The 22,073-nt window shown below is 41.6% G+C and overlaps 1 protein-coding gene across 1 annotated transcript; it reads right to left on the bottom strand.

The window, feature by feature from the left end:
- Positions 1-1,826: 1,826 nt before the first annotated feature.
- plcxd3 (phosphatidylinositol-specific phospholipase C, X domain containing 3) lies at positions 1,827-21,401 on the bottom strand. The gene is made up of 6 exons (XM_069683878.1): positions 21,124-21,401; positions 8,390-8,646; positions 7,998-8,171; positions 6,347-6,522; positions 5,584-5,685; positions 1,827-4,116 (listed from the first exon to the last, which is right to left on the bottom strand). Exons 1-6 carry the CDS (start codon positions 21,224-21,226, stop codon positions 3,960-3,962), a joined length of 969 nt encoding a protein of 322 aa, XP_069539979.1. The 5' UTR covers positions 21,227-21,401; the 3' UTR covers positions 1,827-3,959.
- Between the last annotated feature and the right edge of the window lie 672 nt (positions 21,402-22,073).

The raw sequence follows: 22,073 nt of genomic DNA, 5'->3' as shown, positions 1-22,073 counted from the left end.
ACATTTATATAAATTATTTTTCTATCATAGTTTATTCAAACAAATCACACACAGCCCTCTTCTGATGGAGCCACGGCTAGAATCCAATGATTGCACTGCTCTCTGCCCAGGGTTGGTCCATTGGATGTTGGCCTGGGCCAAGAGTTGAGCTCGGGGCTCCTGGTCGAAGGGGCGGCACTCAGGCACTCTGGGGCCACCAGATAAGTTGGAAACATGAAACCAAAATTGAACCTTAATGACTTTATAGTTGTTAATCAATTAAATTAAAAGATCCCAAATAGACCTGGACTCCAAGAGAAAAAGGTTGGGAACCACTGCTCTGACCATAACCCTGAATCCTAACCCTTTCTCACCATGTATCTGAGTTTTGTTACAGTTCCCACATTCTCTCCTGTTCTCTGATAAGGACTCAATCTGTAATTACTTTTTGTGAATCAGCCTCATTTTGTTCATTTTAATATGAGAGCAAAATATTTTTGCTTTTCATGTCTATTTAAATATAAAACTGTAGTGTGTTTTATAGTGCCGTCTACTGGCAGACAAATTGCCCCCCTGTGTCATGTACCCCCATGAGTAGCTGGTGAAATGCCTCTCTCCTCCTCCTCCTCACACTCCAAACTTTTGTGAAACGGCGCATTTTGCTGCTGCCCCTCTTTAAGCTGTCTGAATTCCGTCATCCATCTCTGCGTCCTACACCTCTTCCTCCTCCTCATCTCTGCGTCCGCCTGCGTGATCGTGACAGAGAGAGAGACAGACTAACACACACATGCATAACACCACAATAATAACACTGTGCATTTGCATTTTCTCACTTCTCCAGTAAATGACTGCTTCAAGAGAATCCAAGGACATAAATTACTGCTTTTCCCGCCGCTGTAATTCTGTGATGTTCAATCAAAGCAGTCGAAGCACTTAATGTCCATCTGGTCAGCTGTGGTTACCAACACAGCACTGCTGTTGTACTGAGCAGCTTTTAGATAAGCATGTGTGAATTTCTATGACATGTTTCTAATAACAGTGAATGTATGATCACTTCTCATGCTTACATGGCATGAGTCACTAATCAAAAGGTCAGAATAACTCAACATAATGCTGTTTTTCTGCTGTAAGATGCACATAAAAGCACACGAAGCAAGCCACTCAGTATCTCTGTCATCTCTGTGACCTCTTAGTGAGTAACACCTGGCTGCAGGATGGCAGATGCTGAGTTAAAACACCGTCTAAGAAAGTCACCCTGAGAGCAGCTGCCCACCCACCTCTATCCTCATCACCCTGGAAACTGGATGGTGTTAAGATGCTGCTCTTAAAAGATAGGGAATGAATTACTGCTATGTAAGCTAAAATGCTGCAAAGCTAGTTGATATTTAGAGCAATGCCATTTAGGGATTTAATCAAATTATAGTTTTTTATTGTTCTCTGTCAGGGGCTGCACAGTGGTGAGGTGGTTAGCGCTGACGCCTCAAAGTAAGGAGGTTCTTAGTTCAAATCCCAGTTTGGACGTTTGGGGGCCTTCTGTGTGGAGTTTGCATGTTCTCTACGTGCATGCATGGGTTCTCTCCGGGTTCTCCAGCTTCCTCCCACAGTCCAAAGACATGTTTGTTTGGTTAATTGGTGACTCTAGGTGTGAGCATGAAAGGTTGTCCGTCTGTATGTGTCGGCCCCGTGATTGACTGGCGATCAGTCCGGGGTGTACCCCACCTTTCACCCTATGACAGCTGGGATAAGCTCCAGCCCCCCCGCGACCCTGAACAGGAAAAGCTTTTACTGCTGAGAAACTAACCAACCAATCAAGACAGAAAGTGGTCATGAAATAATACTTCATTAGGTCACTCATGAGGCATAGAAGCTTTATTTGATTGCTGTTTTTTTTTCCACTAAGAACAGAGTCACTTTCATTTGAACAAAATGTTTGGAGTTTTACAACAGCAAAGGACTCTTTTCACACCAGAACGTAAAAGCAGTGAGAACAGTTTGGAGCAGGGAAGACACAAAAGTCCTTACAACACAATGTGAACACCTTGTCAAGTCTGCTCATTTGTGTGGTTTCAGTCTTAATCTGTGCGGGATAGTAGCAGTGTAACCTTTTAAAAAGAAATAATTTGTCTTAAAGGGTAAAAACATTTCCAGCTGAGATGAACTTCTGCTCTTAAGAACAATATGCAGATTAACTTGTAAGAAATGAAAAGATGCACAAACCTTTTGTACATATAGTTGGGTTTCAACAAAAGATCCATGCAAAAAAACGAAAACAAGAAGCAGTTTGACATCTCAGTTAAGGTTTAAATTAAGAAGAAGTTATTAATGACTCTGCAATAATTTAAATAATTTACAATTCATCGGCGATATGCTATTTGCAATTACAGTATGTACAAACTCTCCACGATATAAAACATTTGAACATTAAACCACACTGAAGTGAAAGAAGTACAGTTTGAACTTTCACGTTGAAGCATACAATACAAAAATCACTTTCCAGCTGGTGTCACTGGACTGTTCCATCGCTCTATCTCATGAGACTTTTAGAAATGGCACAATTACTCACAAGACGCATACATTCATGAATTAAACGTTTTCTGGTTTTATGTTAACAGACAACAATGTCCTTACAGAATACATTCTGAAGGTGTGTTTGACTTGTATGCGTTTTTTTTCGTGTAAATCTTCCAGTGACATATTTCCATTATCTTCCCGGGGGGCCATTTCAATGTTATGCATTTTCTAATCTTACAGAACACATTGCATTAAACACAAACGAAAGAAGGAAAATGCACTAAATGTATTGCACTAGTACTGACAGAGCAGAAATCTGGAACATTCAGAAACATGAAACACTTATAGAGTAGACACCAAAGAGCGATGACTTAATATTCTCCAGGTGTTAAAGCACTGCTGTTACATCAACACCTCCTGACTCAGAACCATCTACCCTTTCTGAATAAGAAGGGTCTCTGAATGACTGTTAAGCAACTTTATCACCTCTTATTATGAAATACAAAACACCGTGATGCATCTCATGATGACTCATATTATACTACACTACAACAGTAAGTATAGACGCACATAAAGGGAGAGAGCATTCAGCGGAGGAGACACAGACAGTGGAGAGACTCTCGCACCCAGCTGCACTGTATTTTTATACTTGGATATCACGACTCGGCACCCACCACGCAATCTGATACATTTGTCACGCTGGATTCTAAACTGATTAGAAATGACCGGTAGAACTGATTGCAAATCTATCCGTACTAATCAAATGAATGTGGAAATTGTTAACATGACCCCGGGGGTTTACCAATAAACAAAGGTGTCTTATTGATGTCTCAGCAGCCTAGATGACTTCATGGAGAGATTGTGGCTGAAGGAGAACATAGACATAAAAAGTAATTACACTTTTAACACTGCAGTCAATCTGTTTGCTCTTCAGAAAAAAAACCCCTACAGTGATCTGACCAGGGATGCATATTGCTAGAACAAGAAAAAGACAAACGAATGCCAGCTACCTACACCAGCCTACATTATGATTTACTGAAGTAACACGGACGGTCAAAGTCACTTGAATACAAAGAGTGATGTACCGATACATTAAGCAGAAATTGGATATGCTCTGAGGAGTCTACCCTTTGTGAAGTGCATGTGATCGTGAGAAGAAGCAGTTATTTTTACAGCACAGGAAGCAAGGGAAATAAACATCACACTTAAAAAACAAACCTTTTTTCTCCCCAAAATCGGAAACAAACAAAACCTCATTCTCTTCGTGCTCCAACCAAACACTGCGTTTCTCCTAATCCACACCCCTCTTACCTAAATCCTCTTTCTCCATTTGATCTCTCAATTCACTCTAGCCCTAAACAAGGTGATAGGAGCAGTGCCGCTCCCTTCATGAAATAAATGCCAAAGAGAAAAGAGTGAGAGCGAGCCACCAGTGGCGACCGCGCTCCCCGACGCCTCCCTGTGGCCTCTCAGGGGGCATCGTCTTCATCATCATCCAGGTGATAGTTGAGGGTGATGACTGCGCTGATGAATTCTCCGAGCTCGACAAAGTCAGCTGTGATAATGTTAATGCCGCTCTCTCCGGGCCTCTGCGACCTGATCCACTGCATCATGCCGGGCAAGGCCCTGGGAGGGATGCACAGAAACACACACACATCAGGATAAGAGAGCAGGAGGTAGGAAATAAAGTCATGAAAGATATAGATGGGGTTGGAAAAAGGGAAGATTTATGGTTGGCTGGTTTAACACAGAGGAGACAAGCTGTGATAAAAGATCTCTGTGGCACAGCTTGGGATATCTGAAATCCAGACACCAGCTGTGAGGATGACACTCTGAACAGATGCTGGTCATGTTCATATGAGCTGTGCACCGGGGCAGGGTGTTACTACTGCAGAAGCCTCGCCCAGCTTTCCACAAGGCAAAATGTCCCCTCCTCATGCCTGCATTGTTTCCAGTCCTACGTGTGCAGTCTGTGTGGCAAAGCGAATGGATGATAATGAAGGACGCCTACATCAAAGTAACCAAACGCCTGGTGAGAATAGCTGACAGAGGAGCTATCAAATGAATTATTCATGGAGGCAGAATTGATTGTTTTGCTGCTGAGGCTTTTACCAAACTGGTGACATTAAGAGGGGGGTGAAATACAAAGCTGAGGGTAAACCAGGGAATAAAAATCATCAACGAGAGTTGAGACGGAGGCGATATTGGTGCCTCGGGTTTGTGGCAGCCGTTGGAATAGAAAGAAACAACTCAGAAAATCAGTGTCAAACACCTGGGGATACCTGTGGAAGCTAACATGCCTCTGGATTAAATCACAAAATGCCATGATGACTCACATACAATGCTCCTGCTCGGGAATGTTAGTTGTGAGGTATTATGGGTAAGTCATGTCATTTCTGTTGCCTCAGGTGTTGCAATCATTTTGGTCCAATGTGCCTGTTTATATGATCGGTATGGTATGTGCTAGCTCTACATCAGGGGTCTCGCGAGCGACCAGCAGCTGGATTTTAGTAGCTCGCCAAGAGGTTCACAGACTCTGTCCAAAAAATCAGACGACACTAAACGCACCCTGAAAGCGTCTTCCTACTTCAATTCAATCAAACACAGATATGTCCCACCCCCTCTAATACAAAATAATAGGATAGGCCGATCAGCTGTCAATAAAAAACGATGTTGCTCCTTGAGAGTTTGTCAATGTCTGAACCTAACCAGTCACAGCAATGTTGCAGCAACCTTCATCCACAGGTCGGGTCAGTTATGCTGTACGCGAGTTGAGCTAAAGTGAGGAGTTCGGTGCTGTTAGCCTGTTTAGCCAGATTTATGATGGACAATTAAGGTGGTCACGCAAAGAAAAAGCAGGAAACATAGCGACAAGCGTGTGTGCCTCATGTGTGGTACCAACGTTTCAGTCAAAAGAATCAACACGGGGCGAAGTCATCACTTTAATTTTGTCAAAGTAGCTCTCAGGTGAAAAAAGGTTGGAGACGCCTGCTCTAAATCTTATCCAATCTTGGTGTTAAGAACGTTAGCACGAACGTTAAACATCTTGCTTATTTTGCGTGTCTCTCTGTCGCGTCAAAACGATGCACACACCTTTCTGTGATGGTCTCTCTCAGTCCGCTGGCCACGCCCTTCATCACCGTGCTGGCCTTCGGTGTCAGAACCACCTGGGAGACAAAGAAGGTCCCCTTCCTCCTGCAGGAAACACGACACACATTCATACCGTTTATTTCTGCTGGATTTTTCGTGCAATTTGCTGTTTGCATTCTATCTTTTGCATTAATGCAAATTACATTTTGACATCTGCTGCAGAGTTTTTCCTACATACACTGATCAACCTTGTTCGACTTTAGAATTAATTTGGCCCACACAAAAACAGAATAATGTTTTAGACAGACGTATAAATGCAGACACAAAAATAAATGTCAAATGCAAATTTATGTTGGGTTTTTTGTTTTCATTACCGTCACTTTAAAAGTTTGAATGGCAGATTTTTATAAAGAAAAATGAAGTTATTTTATACCTGTTAGCAGTCACACAGCCTCTGAGATTTTGAGAACTTTGCATTTAACCCATCTTCCCGTGCTAAGTTAAATTGCTACTTTGAACTTAATACAACAAAATAAATTGTCATTACATTTTGAACTGTGAGCAAAGTGTGTAACTGTAAAAATAACTCAAATTCATGCTAGAATACTCCATCATGAGTGGACATTTGCAATGCTCTAATACAGGAAACACAGGTGATGATACTGTTACAGATTACTAAGGCTAAAAAACATAATTGTCACTAGACTTTGTACCATTTAAACACATGACAGAGAGTGGCCACTGTGTAATAAGTGTAGAGGATGACCTGCGGTCGGTGACAGACGCCTGTAGAAACTGCACCAGCTTCTCGGGGTCGGTGGTGTTCGCCCAGGGAGAGGGCATCATCTGGCCCGGCCACAGGAAGGGCACCTCCAGGGCCATGGGGTGGTGGTAGAACACAAGCACCTGATACTCCTTCTCCCACAGGTACTGTAGAGTCACCTGGGGAGGGAGGGAGGGAGGCATGTACTTAAGGTAGCAGGAGGTTATAAGGGGAGAGCACACCTTCCCACCTAAATTTAGCGTGTTGGGTTTTGTGTTCCCATCAGTGCCGATCGAGCCGAGGCATTAATTACCCAGGTCTACTGCAGAGTCATTTGACCCAGGTCTGAATGCCGATTGTAACCTTTCCCATTAAGCAAAAAAGCCGGATGTTAGCGGGTGTTAGTGGGTTTTTTGACCAGTGGGAAAGCGGCTTCAGAGAGCTTTATGTTTATTTGAATGGAAGCAAACAGGAAGTGAATACTCAAGTATTTCATTCCATCAAAAAATGAAAGTAAACTCCCGCACACTGTCTATGTTTACTTGCATTTTTTGATGGATATTTTCCCTCTCCTACGCACTAAGTATGTTATTTTGAAAGACAGACAGCTGTGTCACATTAACAACCACTGTTTTATATGCAATCAAAATGTATTGCTTGGAGCAACAACAAAAAAATCAATATTCCCTGTCAGTCGACTGCGAGGTAATTACCTTGATGGGATATAGGGAGGTAGTTAGACTTTTGATTAATTGATGAATTGATTTGTGAAGAGGAGTTCCCATCTGTACATTATTATCACTTAAAATAAGGCAAACAACTGCTGAAGGAGAAGTTGTGCAGGATGTAAATTTAGTTTAGCAACTGTGAGGTTCCATCAGTGACGAGGGAATAGTAAAGCAGATGTGGTTGAAGCAATGTGGAAATGTAAGAGGGGAGTGAATATAATACCTGTGGAGGAAAGAACACCCATTCGACATTTGTCTACTCTAAATTTAAACATCACCCTGGATGCCCTCTACAGCACTGCAAAGAAGTTCATTATTTTTCCCAGAATCCACTAGTCACTACTGGCCTTTTCCTCTCCTCTACACTTCATGCTCGCTGAGCAGCAGCACCTGACAGGAAGCTATGATCTGAGAGTGCTGATGCTGCCGTGGGAGGTGGTGAAGGGCTGATGAATTTTAAACCTGAGTGGTATTTCTTCTTTATTTCTGCACCCTCACCTCAAGGTGGAGGGTGGGATGGTCGAAATCGATAATAATAATAATTTGTAAAGCATTTTTCCAACTAGGAGCACAAAGTGCTTTCACCATTAAAAAAAACCCAATCACAAATAACATAAAAGAGAGACGATTCTGAGCATGGGAGGACTTTTCTACTTGACTTTTATGCAAAAGAGCAAAATCTGAATGGATGTAATAACCATCATTCTGAATCTCAAGTGATCAAAACACAGACTGAGAAAACAATAATTATAAAAAGCCTTTTGAACATCATAATAAAAGTGTGTTCTCTGATTTTCCTCTCAATCAAGGGCCTTTAAGATAATAGAAGCGTTCGGCATGAGTGTTCGAGGCCAGCTTGTAGGTCGGTTCATTACACTTAATCCTGCACCCTGTTAAGTGTTAGGTGTCTCTGATTCAGATATTACCTCTTGAGCAAACACGACCGGGCACAGTTTATCTCCAAACACCTCTTTCAACATGGCCACCAGTTTTTCATGGTGCAGGTTCTGCACGCCGTAAAAGTGGTTGAAGTCCAGGAAGACGACCTCCCTGGCATGAGCGGACAGGAAACTGCTGATCTGCTCCAGGCCTTCTCTGACCTAAAAAGGTAAATATGAAACTCACATCAATATTTATTTTAATCACATACAGATATGAAATGTAGGCACCCAAACAACTGTGGTGTACTTTAAATCTCTGAAGGACCTTGTGTGATTAAGCTCTCAGTCTGCTCTTGCACATAAATTACAACAAACAAAAAAAACATGCTAAAATATTCATCACTTCAGAAACAACCAAACTCAGCGCGCGAGCTGACCGTGGCACTGAAGAGGCCGTGGGCGAAGAACAGCTCGTTGTCGGGGTCGCGGGGTTTGGTGGAGATGCGCAGGTCAAAGAAGCGGATCCCAGCCTCCAGCTGGCTGTTGAAGTTCATCGTCTGCGTCGCTAACCACTTCCTCATTAGCTTCTTAGCCACCGTGCCGAAAACAGAAACAAAGTTCTGCACCGTCTCCGGCTGTTCGGGCCCCACTGGAGACGCCTCATCGATGTAGAAGCTGAAGGAATCATGGGAACCTGGAGGAAAGCGCAACAACAAACATGAGTGTGAATGCAGGTATTGACCGCTGCCTGTTTTATTTCTGTGGTGGGACGCAGCTGGAAGAGTGGGGTCAGTGCTGGAAACAGCCTGGCGCCATGGCAACAACACTGACAAAGTAAAAAAAACAGCATACAGGGTTGAAAGTTATGAACTCTGGCAACTTGAAAAGATGATATTTTTCATCCGTCATGTTTCTGAGGAAGAACAGAGCTCCCAGGGAACAGCTATGCTGTGCTCAATATTTTAGGTTTTCTTTTACACCTTCAGCATACATCTTTTATACTGAAGCTCCAAATGCTATTGTCTGTTGATAGTGCCTACAATTCCTATTTGTACACCACTAGCTACTGTTTGTTTGGACTTTCATGGTCCTCCCAACAGTAGCTCTTAAATCTCTTATTTATTTGAGCTTGAAAGTTGTTTCATAAACTTGGGAACAGGCATTTCACAGGAACACAAGGTCCAACTTACTTGTTGTTACCCAAGCTTTCACCGTGCTCCGTAATGCAGTGTAGCTGTTATCAAGTGACTTAAGGTTGAAACAGCTAAGCAACTCCATCTGCTAAAGAAGGCCACAAGTTTCTCCTTTGACATAAGGTTTAATAACCAAGTTAAATGTGGTAGTTTCAGTTGTAAAGAATAAAGGGATATGAAAGGAGCATGTCCAAGGCATCTTCTTCTGGAGTCAACTGTTTGTTTGTTCTCGTGCTCTGGAAATTGTAAGTTGCAGATCCACTCCACATCTCTGCTGTTGGTCAACAAACATCATATTTTCCGAAAAGAGATTATGTTACTTTGGAAGATTTTGAAAACTTTGTTAAACCTCCGCCTCTGTATGTCTTCAATATCAGCTAAATTAAGTCTTTTCCTCAGAGACTCAGTTTGCATTTCCAGACCCGATGTGATTTCCTTTTCAGAAAGGCATTGATTTTTTACACTTGCATTTGTATAGCACATTTTTTGTTAAATAACAGAGTCCTTTATTCTGTTTTCTCCAACTCATATAAGGTAATTGTTAGATGCAACCATGTACTCCTGTTTCATGGATCCTAACAGAACATGACCGCCTTGGTTCTTCAATTCCTGGTGGGAATTTGGTGAATCTCATCATCGAGTTTATCAGATTATAATTTTTAAGGTGTTTTCAACATGTCAGATGTCTTGCAGAGCTCTGACAGTACATTAAATACAGATAAAGAAAAAGTACTGGCTTTGACCCGACACAAGTAGTCGATAGCTATTACATTTATACATAAATACATTTACAAGTACAAGTACATATAGGGTTGCTGAACTACAGAAAAGATGTACTGTTCTGTATGTATGCTATGAACATTAGATTTCTAACACGCCAACAATCATAAAGCTGATTCTTCTGCAAAAAGTAGTCCTGATTAAAAAAACCTGTTGATACTGGATTAAACTGAGTAACTGGAACTGTTTTTTGAAAGCTTTTGTTTTTGAATTTTTAGCATCACAAACACATTTCCATTCATTGTCATTGATTAGGAGTGGCAGCAGAAATATCAGATAATAAGACATCCGTAGATAAAACATCTGCACAGATTAGAAACACTATTTGAAACAAAAAAGCATGTTTGATCCAGCCCTTTAAACAAACGTTCATTCTAGTTTAATTATGCAGCTCATTTGACTGTTATTCTCTAAGCTAACAAAAAAAGTACAATATAATTATCCAATTAGAGGCAGTATAAAAACATTGTAGCGAGTGCGAATGTGTGTCAATAAATTGATGCAGAGGTGACACAGGTAATGTGACCTCCAATGAGAGCGGGGAAAGGGTAAACATCTGCGTGTGTGTGTGCACATGTTAAGCAAATTAGTGTGACCATAATTCTGCTTTCCTCCTGCTCTCATCAATGCAATCAATCCCTCTCCCTTTTTTCTCCTCTCTTCATCACGCTCCCTCAATCTTTCATGCAAACAAACGCACGCCCTCTTCTTCAAACACACACATAGAGGCGGACGCAGGGCCTGGATTGACCTTCAGCTAACAGTCCAGTGCCAGGTCTCAGCAGTGGGCCCAGAGAATGACCATAAGCAGGGTAGACAGCTGCGTCCTGGGGCAAAGCAGCAAACAGCATCTCTACAGGCTGAGCTGTACCACCGGGGTCACTGCGTTACACAGCTTGACCTTAACCAGTCGCAACAGCTGCCTCTGCTGTTGTTGAGAGAGACTTCTCTTTGGCTCTTAAGGCAACAAAACATCATAATTATCATGCAGAAATTATTTTATTCTGTCGCTCAAGTTGCATTTTCTGTTGATGTTCTCTCAATAAATTACAGCCAAGTGTTTTTATCTGCACAATTCATTCACAATCAATTCATAATCATTGTCTGGTATGTAAGAGAAGAACAGCAGCTCATTCAGCAGTCACCTATTGAATGATGCAACTGACTACATTCTTAAAGGATTAGTGAATGCTGAGTACCTATCGAAAAATTATAATGTTCGCATGCATCACTAACAAGCACTGCCTTTAATATGTATAACAGGAAGTCTGTGCGTTATGGCATACTGCAGAGAGAAACGATCTCACAGGAAATCCGACTTTTTCCCACGTGTGCAGAACGTCTCTGAGAAAGTCGTGCATGGAGGCAGTATTCCAGAAAAATCATGAGCTCTGAGCATGATCAATTATTGTTTACGATTGGAATTATTTGCTCAAACTGTGCCTGTGATGGATTTTCTTCCCCATGCAAATTTTAACAAATGATTGTGTCTCAGAAGTGAGTCATCTCCCTTTTATTCGTGTGTACAAGAAACAAAACCCCTAATGTCATTAGACATTGTACAATCTCGGATCCCATCGGCTATAGTCTGACGATACAGCTTCTGGGCACACCTGTGGACATGCTGGGGCACATAGCCAGCTGTTAGTGATAAATGACTTCCTTTTCCGCGTGCTCACAGAAAAATAAACTGTTTTTCTTGTGATTTACTTGTCATAAACGGGTCTTACCTTTGCTGAAATTTTAACATCATGATGCAGATTTGTAAAGAATAAAAATGAAGTTTTGTCAGGTCTGTCCTCAAGAGGAGAGAAAACTACTTTTAAAATGCTTGTTTGTTGAACGGAGGTCGGATCGATCATTTCTGATGCACTCAAGGAAGTCGGAAAATCTAAACACTGAACGGCTTTTGTGACACAGCTTCAAGGGAATTTATCTCAAGTTGAATTTTTGATCTAGAACGGATTGTTTGCTGAAGTTGCTGCAGATGTCTGTTTATAGAGATTAATAAGAAGCAAAATCATCAATCATCGTCATTACGGCGGATTATGTTCCGCCTGCTTTTGCTCTCCACACGGACTGTTTTTCCTTCAAATGCCGCAGCCTGCTGGTACGTGATTGGTCAATATTACTCGGACTACAAGCGTACTGAAACCAGAACAGTTGACGTCCCGGAAATCCATGCTGCTCTGTAAATAGAGACTAGACAGTGTATGATTCTACTGATTCACTTAACTATTTAACGACCACAAATCAGAGCAGTATCTCATTAATGACAACAGCTTCGATGTGCAGTGGTAGGTGTGTGCATACAATCAAACAGTAATCACTGCTGCCTTTGACTTGCATGCAAACTAAAGGAAATTTAAATTTTGAAGGAACCAAACTTTCCCTCTCCATCAGAAGAGACTTTCATAGTAATTGTGCTTTGGATCTATCAGATAAAACTGAATAAAACGGCCATGGCCTGTTGGAATGACCTGTTTTCTGTGTCCACCTTCCTGCCCTCATGCTGTTTGATGGCTTTTTGCTTTGACAGAAAGTCTGAACGATTGTCACAGTGGCCGAACAGAGCGGGACTTTTAAGGATGTGAACTTTTTCTGCAACATAATCACATCTCAGATAGGAGTTCATGTCCTTCAGGGGAGAAGACGATGTAGGAAGAGAGAGAATATGCTAGAGTGAAAAAGAGCAACAGATAAATACTGAAACAAGCCGAGACAATGATAACACAGTGATTCACTTACTGGTGACGATGACGACGAGGGGGAAGTGGATGACGGTGGTGGTGGGTGATGACTGCTACTTTAGAGACTGACCTGTGTTAACTGAGTCACTCCTGCTGAATGAGAGCAGACCATTCAAAGAGAACGACTGGTGGTTTAAGCCTTTTTTTTTTCATGAAAAATCGTTACTGCTCACCAGGGACTATTTTAAAATCTATCTGAGGATGCTGAGAGAAGAGGAGAGAGGAGAGGAGAAGAGAAGGACATGGAAAGTAACAGTGTGGCGATGAGCTAAATGACACTACAAGGCAGATATGATCTCCACATGCCCCATACACTCCACCCTACGCTCTCCCTGTATGGATCTTATATATTATTTTAAAGTTATTCTTGAAGGGTTCCTCTTTCTATCCACTTTACAAAACCCCCTCTATTCTTCAATCACGCTTTGACTCCTACCTCGCTACTCCTTTCTTGTTCAAGTGGCGGTGTGCACAAAGCACATACATTTTCAACAGGGTTCAAATTATTTAACTTTAATAATCAAGATAAATAGCCTCCTTCTGGAAACTTATTTAACTGTCAGCAGTGAGCAATGGCAGCCTGGATATAATCCATACTGAGCCATGTCTTTCCGTTTTAGATAAAAGATTTTCTTCAATTAAAGTTTGCATTTAATTTTGCAACACAATTTGTCCAGTTTGCTGTAAGTTTTAATATGTTCGTAACAATAAAAGTAGATAGGTGTCATCGTCTAAAATCATGAGATCTAAAATCAAATTTAAGCCGCAAGCGGCGATGAACGGGCCCTGGCACCCAAGGCCATGTTGGGCTGTGTTGCAGCCGCGGCTTGTGCATGAAAACAGCATGTGCTGCAGCAAGGGGCTGTGCACCAGTCGGCAGTGCTATCAGCAAGATCCAAGTTTATATGTAGATCTGTTCAGGCAGAGACGGTCATGAAACATGTGAAATTTGAAGCTGATTGAACATTGTATATTGGAGTTAGTACTGGGTCCTAGCAGTAGGTGGCGCTAAGAGTATGAGAGAAAATTATTATGCAGATCTGTTCAGGGCAGTACCCTCATGAAACCTGTGAAATTTGGAGGAGATTGGACAATGTATATGAGAGGTTATACAGGCTCTTACCAGTGGGTGGCGCTACAGCATTGACAGAAAAAGGAGTGTGTTAATCTGTTTGGGGCAGGACTCTTATTAAGCATGTGGAATTTGGTGCAGATATGATGAAGTTCAGCCAAGTTATCACAGCCTAAATGTCATGGCGAGGCATCATTGCAAAGGTTATATTTGCCGCCCCACCAGGTCACGCCCTCTGCTAAAACCCCTGCAAGGTTTTTCACAAACCTTAATCAAGGTCTTAAGAGTTTCCTGACATAAATTTGAGGTTACTATGTTTTAGCACCTTGCAGGAGGGGCTTGTAGAGTAAAACATGTCATTTCCTGTTTCCAATAGGGGGTGAAATGCCTGATGGGAAATTTTTTCATGTGGTCGTGTTAAGGCTGGGACTCTTGTCATACAAGTGAAATATAAAGAAGATAGAACATTATGTATGGGAGTTTTCTGTTTTTGGCATTTTGGTGAAAAAACATCAGACTTTGAGCCCCAGCCCAGGCCACAGAACACTAAATGGCTGACTTCCCGTTGGGTTTAGGGTATGTCCATTATAGACTTTTTTGTAGGTGCTGACCTGATACATATGTGTACCAAATTTGGTGCACGTAGGTAAAACCTGTTGGAGGGGCTGAACTTTAGGGGGTGCTAATGGGCAATTTTGCGACGCCCATTAACAAAAGCACTATGACACTTAATGTTTTCCTACTTGTGATGCGCACGCCAACCTTCATCAGTTTTGGGGCATGTTAAAGCCGCCAAATATGCGATTACTTTCGGTGAAATAATAATTCCTTGCATTCCAAGAGGTCCTCGCACCGCCTTCAGTGCTCGTGCCCGAATAAGAAGAATGAGCAACAAGTCAAACAGACTAACTGATCAAACCAAAGCAGGGCTAAATGGAGATACAGAATGGGTAATGACTCAACAATGGTGATTGAGCCTATGAACACAGATGAAAGCCGTTGCATTTACAGTAGATGGTATTTTTATGGACCGTGTGTCTGTGGCGACATTTGCAGAAAAAATCTGGTTACATTGGGAAGAGTGCTTGTGTAATTGCTGATTATTGCCAGTGGTAGGCGCTCAAGAGCATGGAATTCGAAATCTTCGAGATTGCTACTTTAATGAAAAATTGCGACCTAAATTTCTGAACTTTTTTAACATCTCAAATGTCTTCAATGAAAAATGGTGCAGTTTGGACCTGAGACAAACCTAACAGTATACACAGTATGTCAACATCACAAAACACAACAGTATCATAGTCGAACAAAATGACCAGCAGGTGGCAGTGCATAAGAGGAAAATATTCCCTCTACAGAAAAAAACTAAAAAAGTGCAACATCAGTCCATGTACTGTAGGAGGCTTTAAGTTACAAGAATGTTCATGTAACTGTATTTGGGATTAACCAATCAGTGGATACATGGAATGTGAATAAACTACACTACTACTGCACGCACGTCATAGGAAACCCATGTCCTTCAAAATAAAAGCGCAGCATAGACTTTATGCCAAATCTTTTTTTTTTCCAAGCACACATCTGCAACCCACCGAAAACAGCTCCACGAACCCCCACTTTTGGGTCCCGACCCACCAGTTGAGAACCACCGCTTTAAAGAACATAGCTGTACCAGTTCCATCTCTTTACAACCTGCTTGCTTCATTTTCCTTAAAAGGAATATAGTTCCTGCTTTCACTACCAACCAATTCTCTCCTGTTTTTCAATGGCTTCTACCTTACTGATTTCCTGCCTTGATACATCTAACTACACTACCAGTGTTAATCTCTGCATCTAAGACCATTCATCCTTTGTGTTCAGTGGTTTAAATGGCATCAGATGGAACTAGTCAAGGGACTGATTGACAGATTTATAGCTGTAAGTCCTTGGCTGGTCATTTCCTCTAACCTGAGGGAGCCCAGAAGAATGAATACGCCTCTTCTGCAGAAGGATTTGTTTTTATTGCCTGCAAGGGCGTCTTACCTTAATACAATTTCAGCCTCCCTTTTTCCCTGGCCTAAAGTATGCTATTCATTTCTTACCTCCGGTAAAGCCTTAAGCTATTACAGTCAGCCATTGGAGAGGGTAAGTAGGGCTCTCGTGAGCCATCTCATGCAAATCTAACTCTGGCTCTGTGTGGGCACTGTAGTGTATTTAAGGTAGTCACATATCCCATCCAACAGTTTGCCTGGTTTGAATGAAGTCAAATGAAATGTTACTTTCCTTAATAGCAAATTAATTATTTTTTGCAACAACCTACTTTGTAATGCTTTTTTGTTCATTATTGACTGCCTTAGGAATCCAATTTGTCCTTTCAAACTTGTTTTTATACCAACCATTTGTAAAAAGTTGCCAAGCATGCTTTGGTTCCCTCCTGGTACTCAGTCTTCCTCCCACAGTCCAAAGACATGCTCGTTAGGTTAATTGGTGACTCTAAAACTTGCCCAAAAGGATGTCTGTCTCTAAGGCTGCATTCATACTGCAGGCCTTCATGCACAGTTCCGATTTGGGGCTCATATCTGATTCTTTGGGGTCACTTAGAGTGACTCAGGTAAGAAATCAATGTGAAAAGAAAATGATTTTTAAAAGACACACCTGCGCAGAAAACAAAAGATGTCACATCATGGTTGGCATAAATGACACATCATAGTTGGCATAAATTACATTTACATTTATTTTTCCTCCACACCTGTAGGACAAAGATATATGCTCCAGCAAGTCAGCACATAATCCGACTGATGTCACCCATACCGAAATGACTGAAAATCGAATTACTCCAGCAGAGTTTCTGACAGCCGTTCCCTTCCCTCCACTAAAGCCTGTTTCATGGTGACAGAACCACAGAGAAACAGAATCTAAATACCTCTGGCAGCACAGCTTTGCTGACCACCTCAGCCAGAAGAACATGCAGCCAGGCAGTCTGCAGCGCTCACCTAGCAGATCTAACAATAGCCACAGAAAAACAGCCCACCATGTCCCCCACTGATCAGCTCTGGGGAAGGGAACTGGTAACCACTTCTCCTTCCCGTCTTCCCTTCCTTAAATTATCTCCATCTTAAATCTGCTACCACTGCCTTTTCCATTCCTCTCCTGCTAATTCATTCCCCTATTAGCTTCAGAGAGTACCTGTGGCAGGTAATCTGACTTGTAGACTCGATAGGTTGACATGGTGTAAGTCCAAATAGGCATGTTAGGCCAACACGGAGAGCTGAGTCATGTCTGAGAGCTACCATGTTCATATCTTACAAACAAGGTGGATCTGACGGGCAGAGGACTGGCAGGATTATGCTCATGGAAATATGTATTATCTTTATGTAATATTCAGCTTGGCTACTGTGCAATGTCATGAGTCACAGCATAATAAACAACTCTGTTAAAACTCACTGGTCACTAGCTACGTTCCATGCTGCCTTCTAATAAAGAAACCTAAATGTGACCATCTAATAACCTCTTCCCTCTAAAGTGTTGTGTTTTTTTTAGTTTTTTTTTTTTACCTATGCTGTCTTTTCACAGCTCTTCTTCTTTGTCTGGACAAATGTCTTTTATGTTTCACAGCAGCTCTGAGTCAGCTCTCCACAGGGTGACAAATAATTTATTGGTTTCTTTAGACTCTGAAAATCATGCAATTTTAATACAGTTGGACCTCTCTGCTGCTTTTGACAAAATCGATCTCTCAGATCGATCAGTGCCTCAAAAATGTTGTTTCAGTCAGGATCAGGCTATGCAGTGGTTTGCCTCTTACCTACAATATTGATCAGTTAAGGATGGAAATCATAACTTTTATTGTACTCTGTACCCATCTCTCTGGAGGCCCTTCACATATGAAATGCACTCCTGAATTACCCAGAGAAGAACGAAAATGTCCTAATCAGTTGAAACTATATGGCCAGCACTCTTGTACAAAGTCTGTGTACTGTCCGATTGAGCGGCTGTGAGAACAGGTTGAGTAAATGTCTGGGGCATTGACTGCAATTAAGTGGGCGTGCCGATGATGCCATTGATATCCCATGGAATGTACGTGCTTTATATTCTTTCCGCCTTCTCTATATCTCTTGCAACTCTTTCGTTGATATTGCAGATGCACGTTCAACCAAAGTCAGGTCTTTGTTAAACTGAACAGAGTATATACAATTGTTGAGAGACAATCAGACACTAAGTACCTCCAGCAGGGTGCTGCATGTGTGAAAGAGCAACTCAGGACAAAGTACTGACCTGTTCATGTTTGGAAACAGCCTTGGTGTACCACAGGGTTCTATTTTAGAGCACATTTTGTTCTCACGAAATATGCTTCATTTGTACCAATTCTTATGCCGGTAACACTTATAATATGCAGCTGTATGTAAATGCACTTTCTGATGTTTTAGAACTGCTTTTGTCTGTACTGGGGAATTCAGATGTTGTATTGACAAAAACTTTCTTTGGCTTTGCGATAGCTAAATTCATCACTTCCTCACCCTTCAAATTCCAACCTTGTCCTTAGAGGTAGGTTTTTCTATCTAAGAAATGTAAACATTTTTTCTCAAGCTCTTGAGACATGCCTTTATCTCTTTGCCTATTGATTGTTGTAACTCTTTGTCTGTGGGACCAGCCAGTTGACCTTGTTTCGCCTGAAGCTTGTGAAACATAGCAGCAAGGCTCCTCAGGATGGGAGACCGTCCTCCCCCTGTGCTGGCTTCCCTTCATTGGCTTCCAAAATCAAAAATTGATTTTAAGAGTCTTTCGTTTGTTTTTTTTAAAGGGCTGCATGAAATTCAGAAGTGTAAATCTCAAATTCAGGGCCCCTTAGAAATTAGATATGGACTGACATTTTCAATCCGTTCTGATATCCCATTGGAAACCCAGGATGAATGAGCATTTCCAAACAATTACTCACTGGCTCATTCAACTGTAAACATATCTTTACTGTTCTGGTTATTTTAAACAAGTACTTATTCTTCAATTAATTTCCTGTATTTCTAACTTCTCTGTGTTTCTCTGTTTTGTTCTGTAGCTAAAATGTCTTCACTTAAATTTATAGTTAAATGCAGTCCCTGCAATGGAAATTGATTTCAGAATCTCCCTGTAGATAGAGTTACTTTTATGTATCTTACATAGTAAATGGAGGTAGGTACCTTTGCTTAGAGACTCTGAATCTCCTCACTGTTTGTACCACCACCTCCACATGATGTACAGAAGCAATATCCTTCGGTCTATTAACCACTTTGTGTAATGTAATATGTTTAAATTGCCTTCCTTCATTAAAGTAACAGATCAGATCAAAATCATTTAATCATTCTGTCCAAGACATTTACATCAGAACTGATCAGCATATACATTATGTGTGCTGTGCTTTTAAAACTGTTTTCACATAGACATTGGTAAGGTACGTCGAAGTCAAAGGTAACAGTGACAGCACATATGGTAAGTAGATACTATGTGTCGTACAGTGGCTGTTGTATCTGTCAAACACAGATGCTATCTTAAGAATCTATAAGGTGTTATATGCTTGGGTGTGTATGCCGTTTCCCCCTTTCCTTCTAAAGTCATCTGGCTACACTAGCTTCTGTACAAACTACCTAAAACACGAAAAACATGTGCTACTAAAACAAAAAAATCAGATTTAGTCTTCTCTGTCATCATAAACCTAAAAAAAAGTAATTTAATATGCAACATTATGTGTACTAATGAGTACAGCTGTGCGATGTTGGCAGCACAGACACAGCGGGGACTGTTTAGCTTTCTGGCAACAACAGAGCTCCGTACCATCACATCAACCCCACATGGTAGAGTACTCCAACTGTCAAAACACTTTGGCCTGGATCAATGACACTGTCGGCAGGTGTTTTTTATTGTCTCCTGGAAAACAAAAAGCATCACTGAATCACAGCGGGTGGATGCTGAAGGATTTTAGGAATCTAACATTTAGAATATAATGAGGATGTGTGAAACCTGTGGAGGATATAATGCCGTTATTTTTCCTTCTAGCATGAACAATGGCTTTTAATGCTGCATTCCAAAGTAATACAAATAGATTTGATATGGGACACGCTTTTGAGATAAAATCATACGTACACTTCAAGAACAACACATGGTTTGTGCTGAATAAATTCTCCCAAAATCCTGTGGATTATGAAATGTATCTCTCCAAATGTGTGCGACACAAACACAAGAACGTGCGGAGAATTGGAAGATGTTTATAGAATCTGTAACCAAATGGAGGATATAGTTAGAGCAGCTTGGATGGAGGCTGCAGGGCCAATAATAAGTAATGATACCTAATTAAATGGAACGGAGCATGGTGCCCTGGCATGGATGAACACTGGGTGTAACACTGCCCATGTCATGTGATTCAGCAAAATTACAAGCATGAGGTAATGCATGCCATGCTGTTCCTGTCTTCCAGTTAGTATTTGATTAAACCTTTTATAAATGGCACGTGTCTTGGCATCCTTAAGAGCAGTGGTCAGTATGCTTTGTTGGACATAAACTCAAAGCCATCTGCATCTGAAATGCCATCATAGCACATGCCAACCCTCAACACACAAGGTATCACCAACAAGAGAGAGGGATGGAGAGAGAGAGAGTGAGGCTGAGGATGACAAAGAGGGAAAAGAGAGGGAGGAGCACAAAGGATTAGAAACGCAAAAAAGAAGAAGAAGGGGGCTTTGTGAGGAGGTGTGATAATCACTAGGCAGCAGATATGGAATTAACCGGCTGCTAATTAGCCATTCCATCAGTCAGATCACTGGTGTGCTTTACAACCAGAGTTTCCAATTTGAATGGAGTTGAAGGAGACCTGCGCACTGATTGGCTACAGGTCCAACAGCTCATTTTCTACAGGAAGCGGAGCGATCCTTTGATTGAACAGAGTGAATCCATCACTGCCTGTCTCTTGTTCTCCGTGGCCACCACCCCAGAACGCACACGCCACGAGTCCTACACTAAACAGAGCAGCGTGGTACATCTGCCGACTCTGAGTCTGTTGAGTGGCACTGAAAGGATTTTTAACCTCTTTTTTCTGATTGTTTGAAAAATTAGACGGGGAAGCCATAAATCATCTGGGTAACAATGTATGAACTTAAGATAGCTAACTATAATAAGAGGGAGTAAAAGTGTTGCTCACGTTGCGCAACAGGTCTTACCCTTTGTTCTAATGAGGTATAATGAAGCTAAGTCTGAGGTTGCAAAGATGTACACGACAGAGTATAACACATAAGTTTGAAAAGCAATAGAACATTTACTGTATGAAAACTCGTAGCTTATTTGTACATTTCTCGTCTGCTTCATGCAATACGCGTGGAGAAGGAGAGAGATGGACGCACTCCTCACTCAGTTATACAGGAATAACGCAGAGAAACACCTACCGGGAATAGCCAAGTTGGTGAGCGGGATGGTGTGCATGCTCTGTGGTAAACTTGCCATCCAGTCTGCAAACCGCAGGTCACTTCTCCCGTGAGACGAAGCCATGCTGCTGCCGCGCACAACGCTCCGTTCTCCCGGACCGGTGCCTGCGCCAACCTGGAGTGCGCTCTCTCTCTCTCTCTCACTCTCTCTCTCCACACACACACACACACAGACACACACTCTGTTTCCCTGCCTCTCCTTCTTTCTCTCTCTCTCAAACACACACCAGTAGGATGAGAGCCGGTCCACACCCCCCTGAGCAGCACATCGGCGCGTAACACAATTATGAAAATGCAGTTTATTGGAGCGATGCTAATATGGCAAGACTCTGTGGTTAGGTTTCCAATAACACTCAGTAATAACAACTCAATGACGGAATGTTTCAATTCTACAGTCGCCAAATTCGATAAAAATAATATAATTGTAGCCTCATTAATAATGATTTTAAGCATTACTAAAAATGAGGAAAAACGACCCTAAATCCAGGCTTGCATGAAGGTTTCTAGCATAGCATGGACCATCCACCTGCTGCATGTTTAACAACATATTTTCGGACAATTTAGTTATAAGGGGGAATATCAGGTGGTCAACTAAAGATTGCAAACACGCATACAATCAGGCAACGAAAAAAATAGAAGAAATAAAGGCATAAACCCCCTAAAATATGATCTTAGCAGCCTGTAGTTTTAGCCAAACTTGCTTGTCAGATGGCAGGGGGTTTGAATCATTAGATTTGCAATGATTCATGTCATTATATACCTATTGTAGAGTAATTCAGTTCTATATGAAAAGCCTGTTCACTATAAATGGCTAGATTCAATCTGTTTCCCTATTGACCTATGCAGCATGTCTGAGGTCAGGCGCTTGAATGACTGTGAGCCTGATTCATTTTCCCTGCAATTAATACGAC

The sequence above is a fragment of the Semicossyphus pulcher genome, unplaced genomic scaffold, assembly GCF_022749685.1.
Source record: "Semicossyphus pulcher isolate SPU_LCO1_2020_fin unplaced genomic scaffold, fSemPul1.0.p SCAF_6, whole genome shotgun sequence".
Classification (NCBI taxonomy): domain Eukaryota; kingdom Metazoa; phylum Chordata; class Actinopteri; order Labriformes; family Labridae; genus Semicossyphus; species Semicossyphus pulcher.
This window is presented reverse-complemented; position numbering and strand designations above follow the sequence as displayed.

Coding starts and splice junctions, on each gene's coding strand:
- plcxd3 (XM_069683878.1), bottom strand. CDS start 21,226: ATGGCTTCGTCTCACGGGAGAAGTGACCTGCGGTTTGCAGACTGGATG. Junction 6,523..7,997: donor CGGTCGTGTTTGCTCAAGAG/GTAATATCTGAA, acceptor CTCCCTCCCCAG/GTGACTCTACAGTACCTGTG. Junction 5,686..6,346: donor GCGTCTGTCACCGACCGCAG/GTCATCCTCTAC, acceptor TGTTTCCTGCAG/GAGGAAGGGGACCTTCTTTG.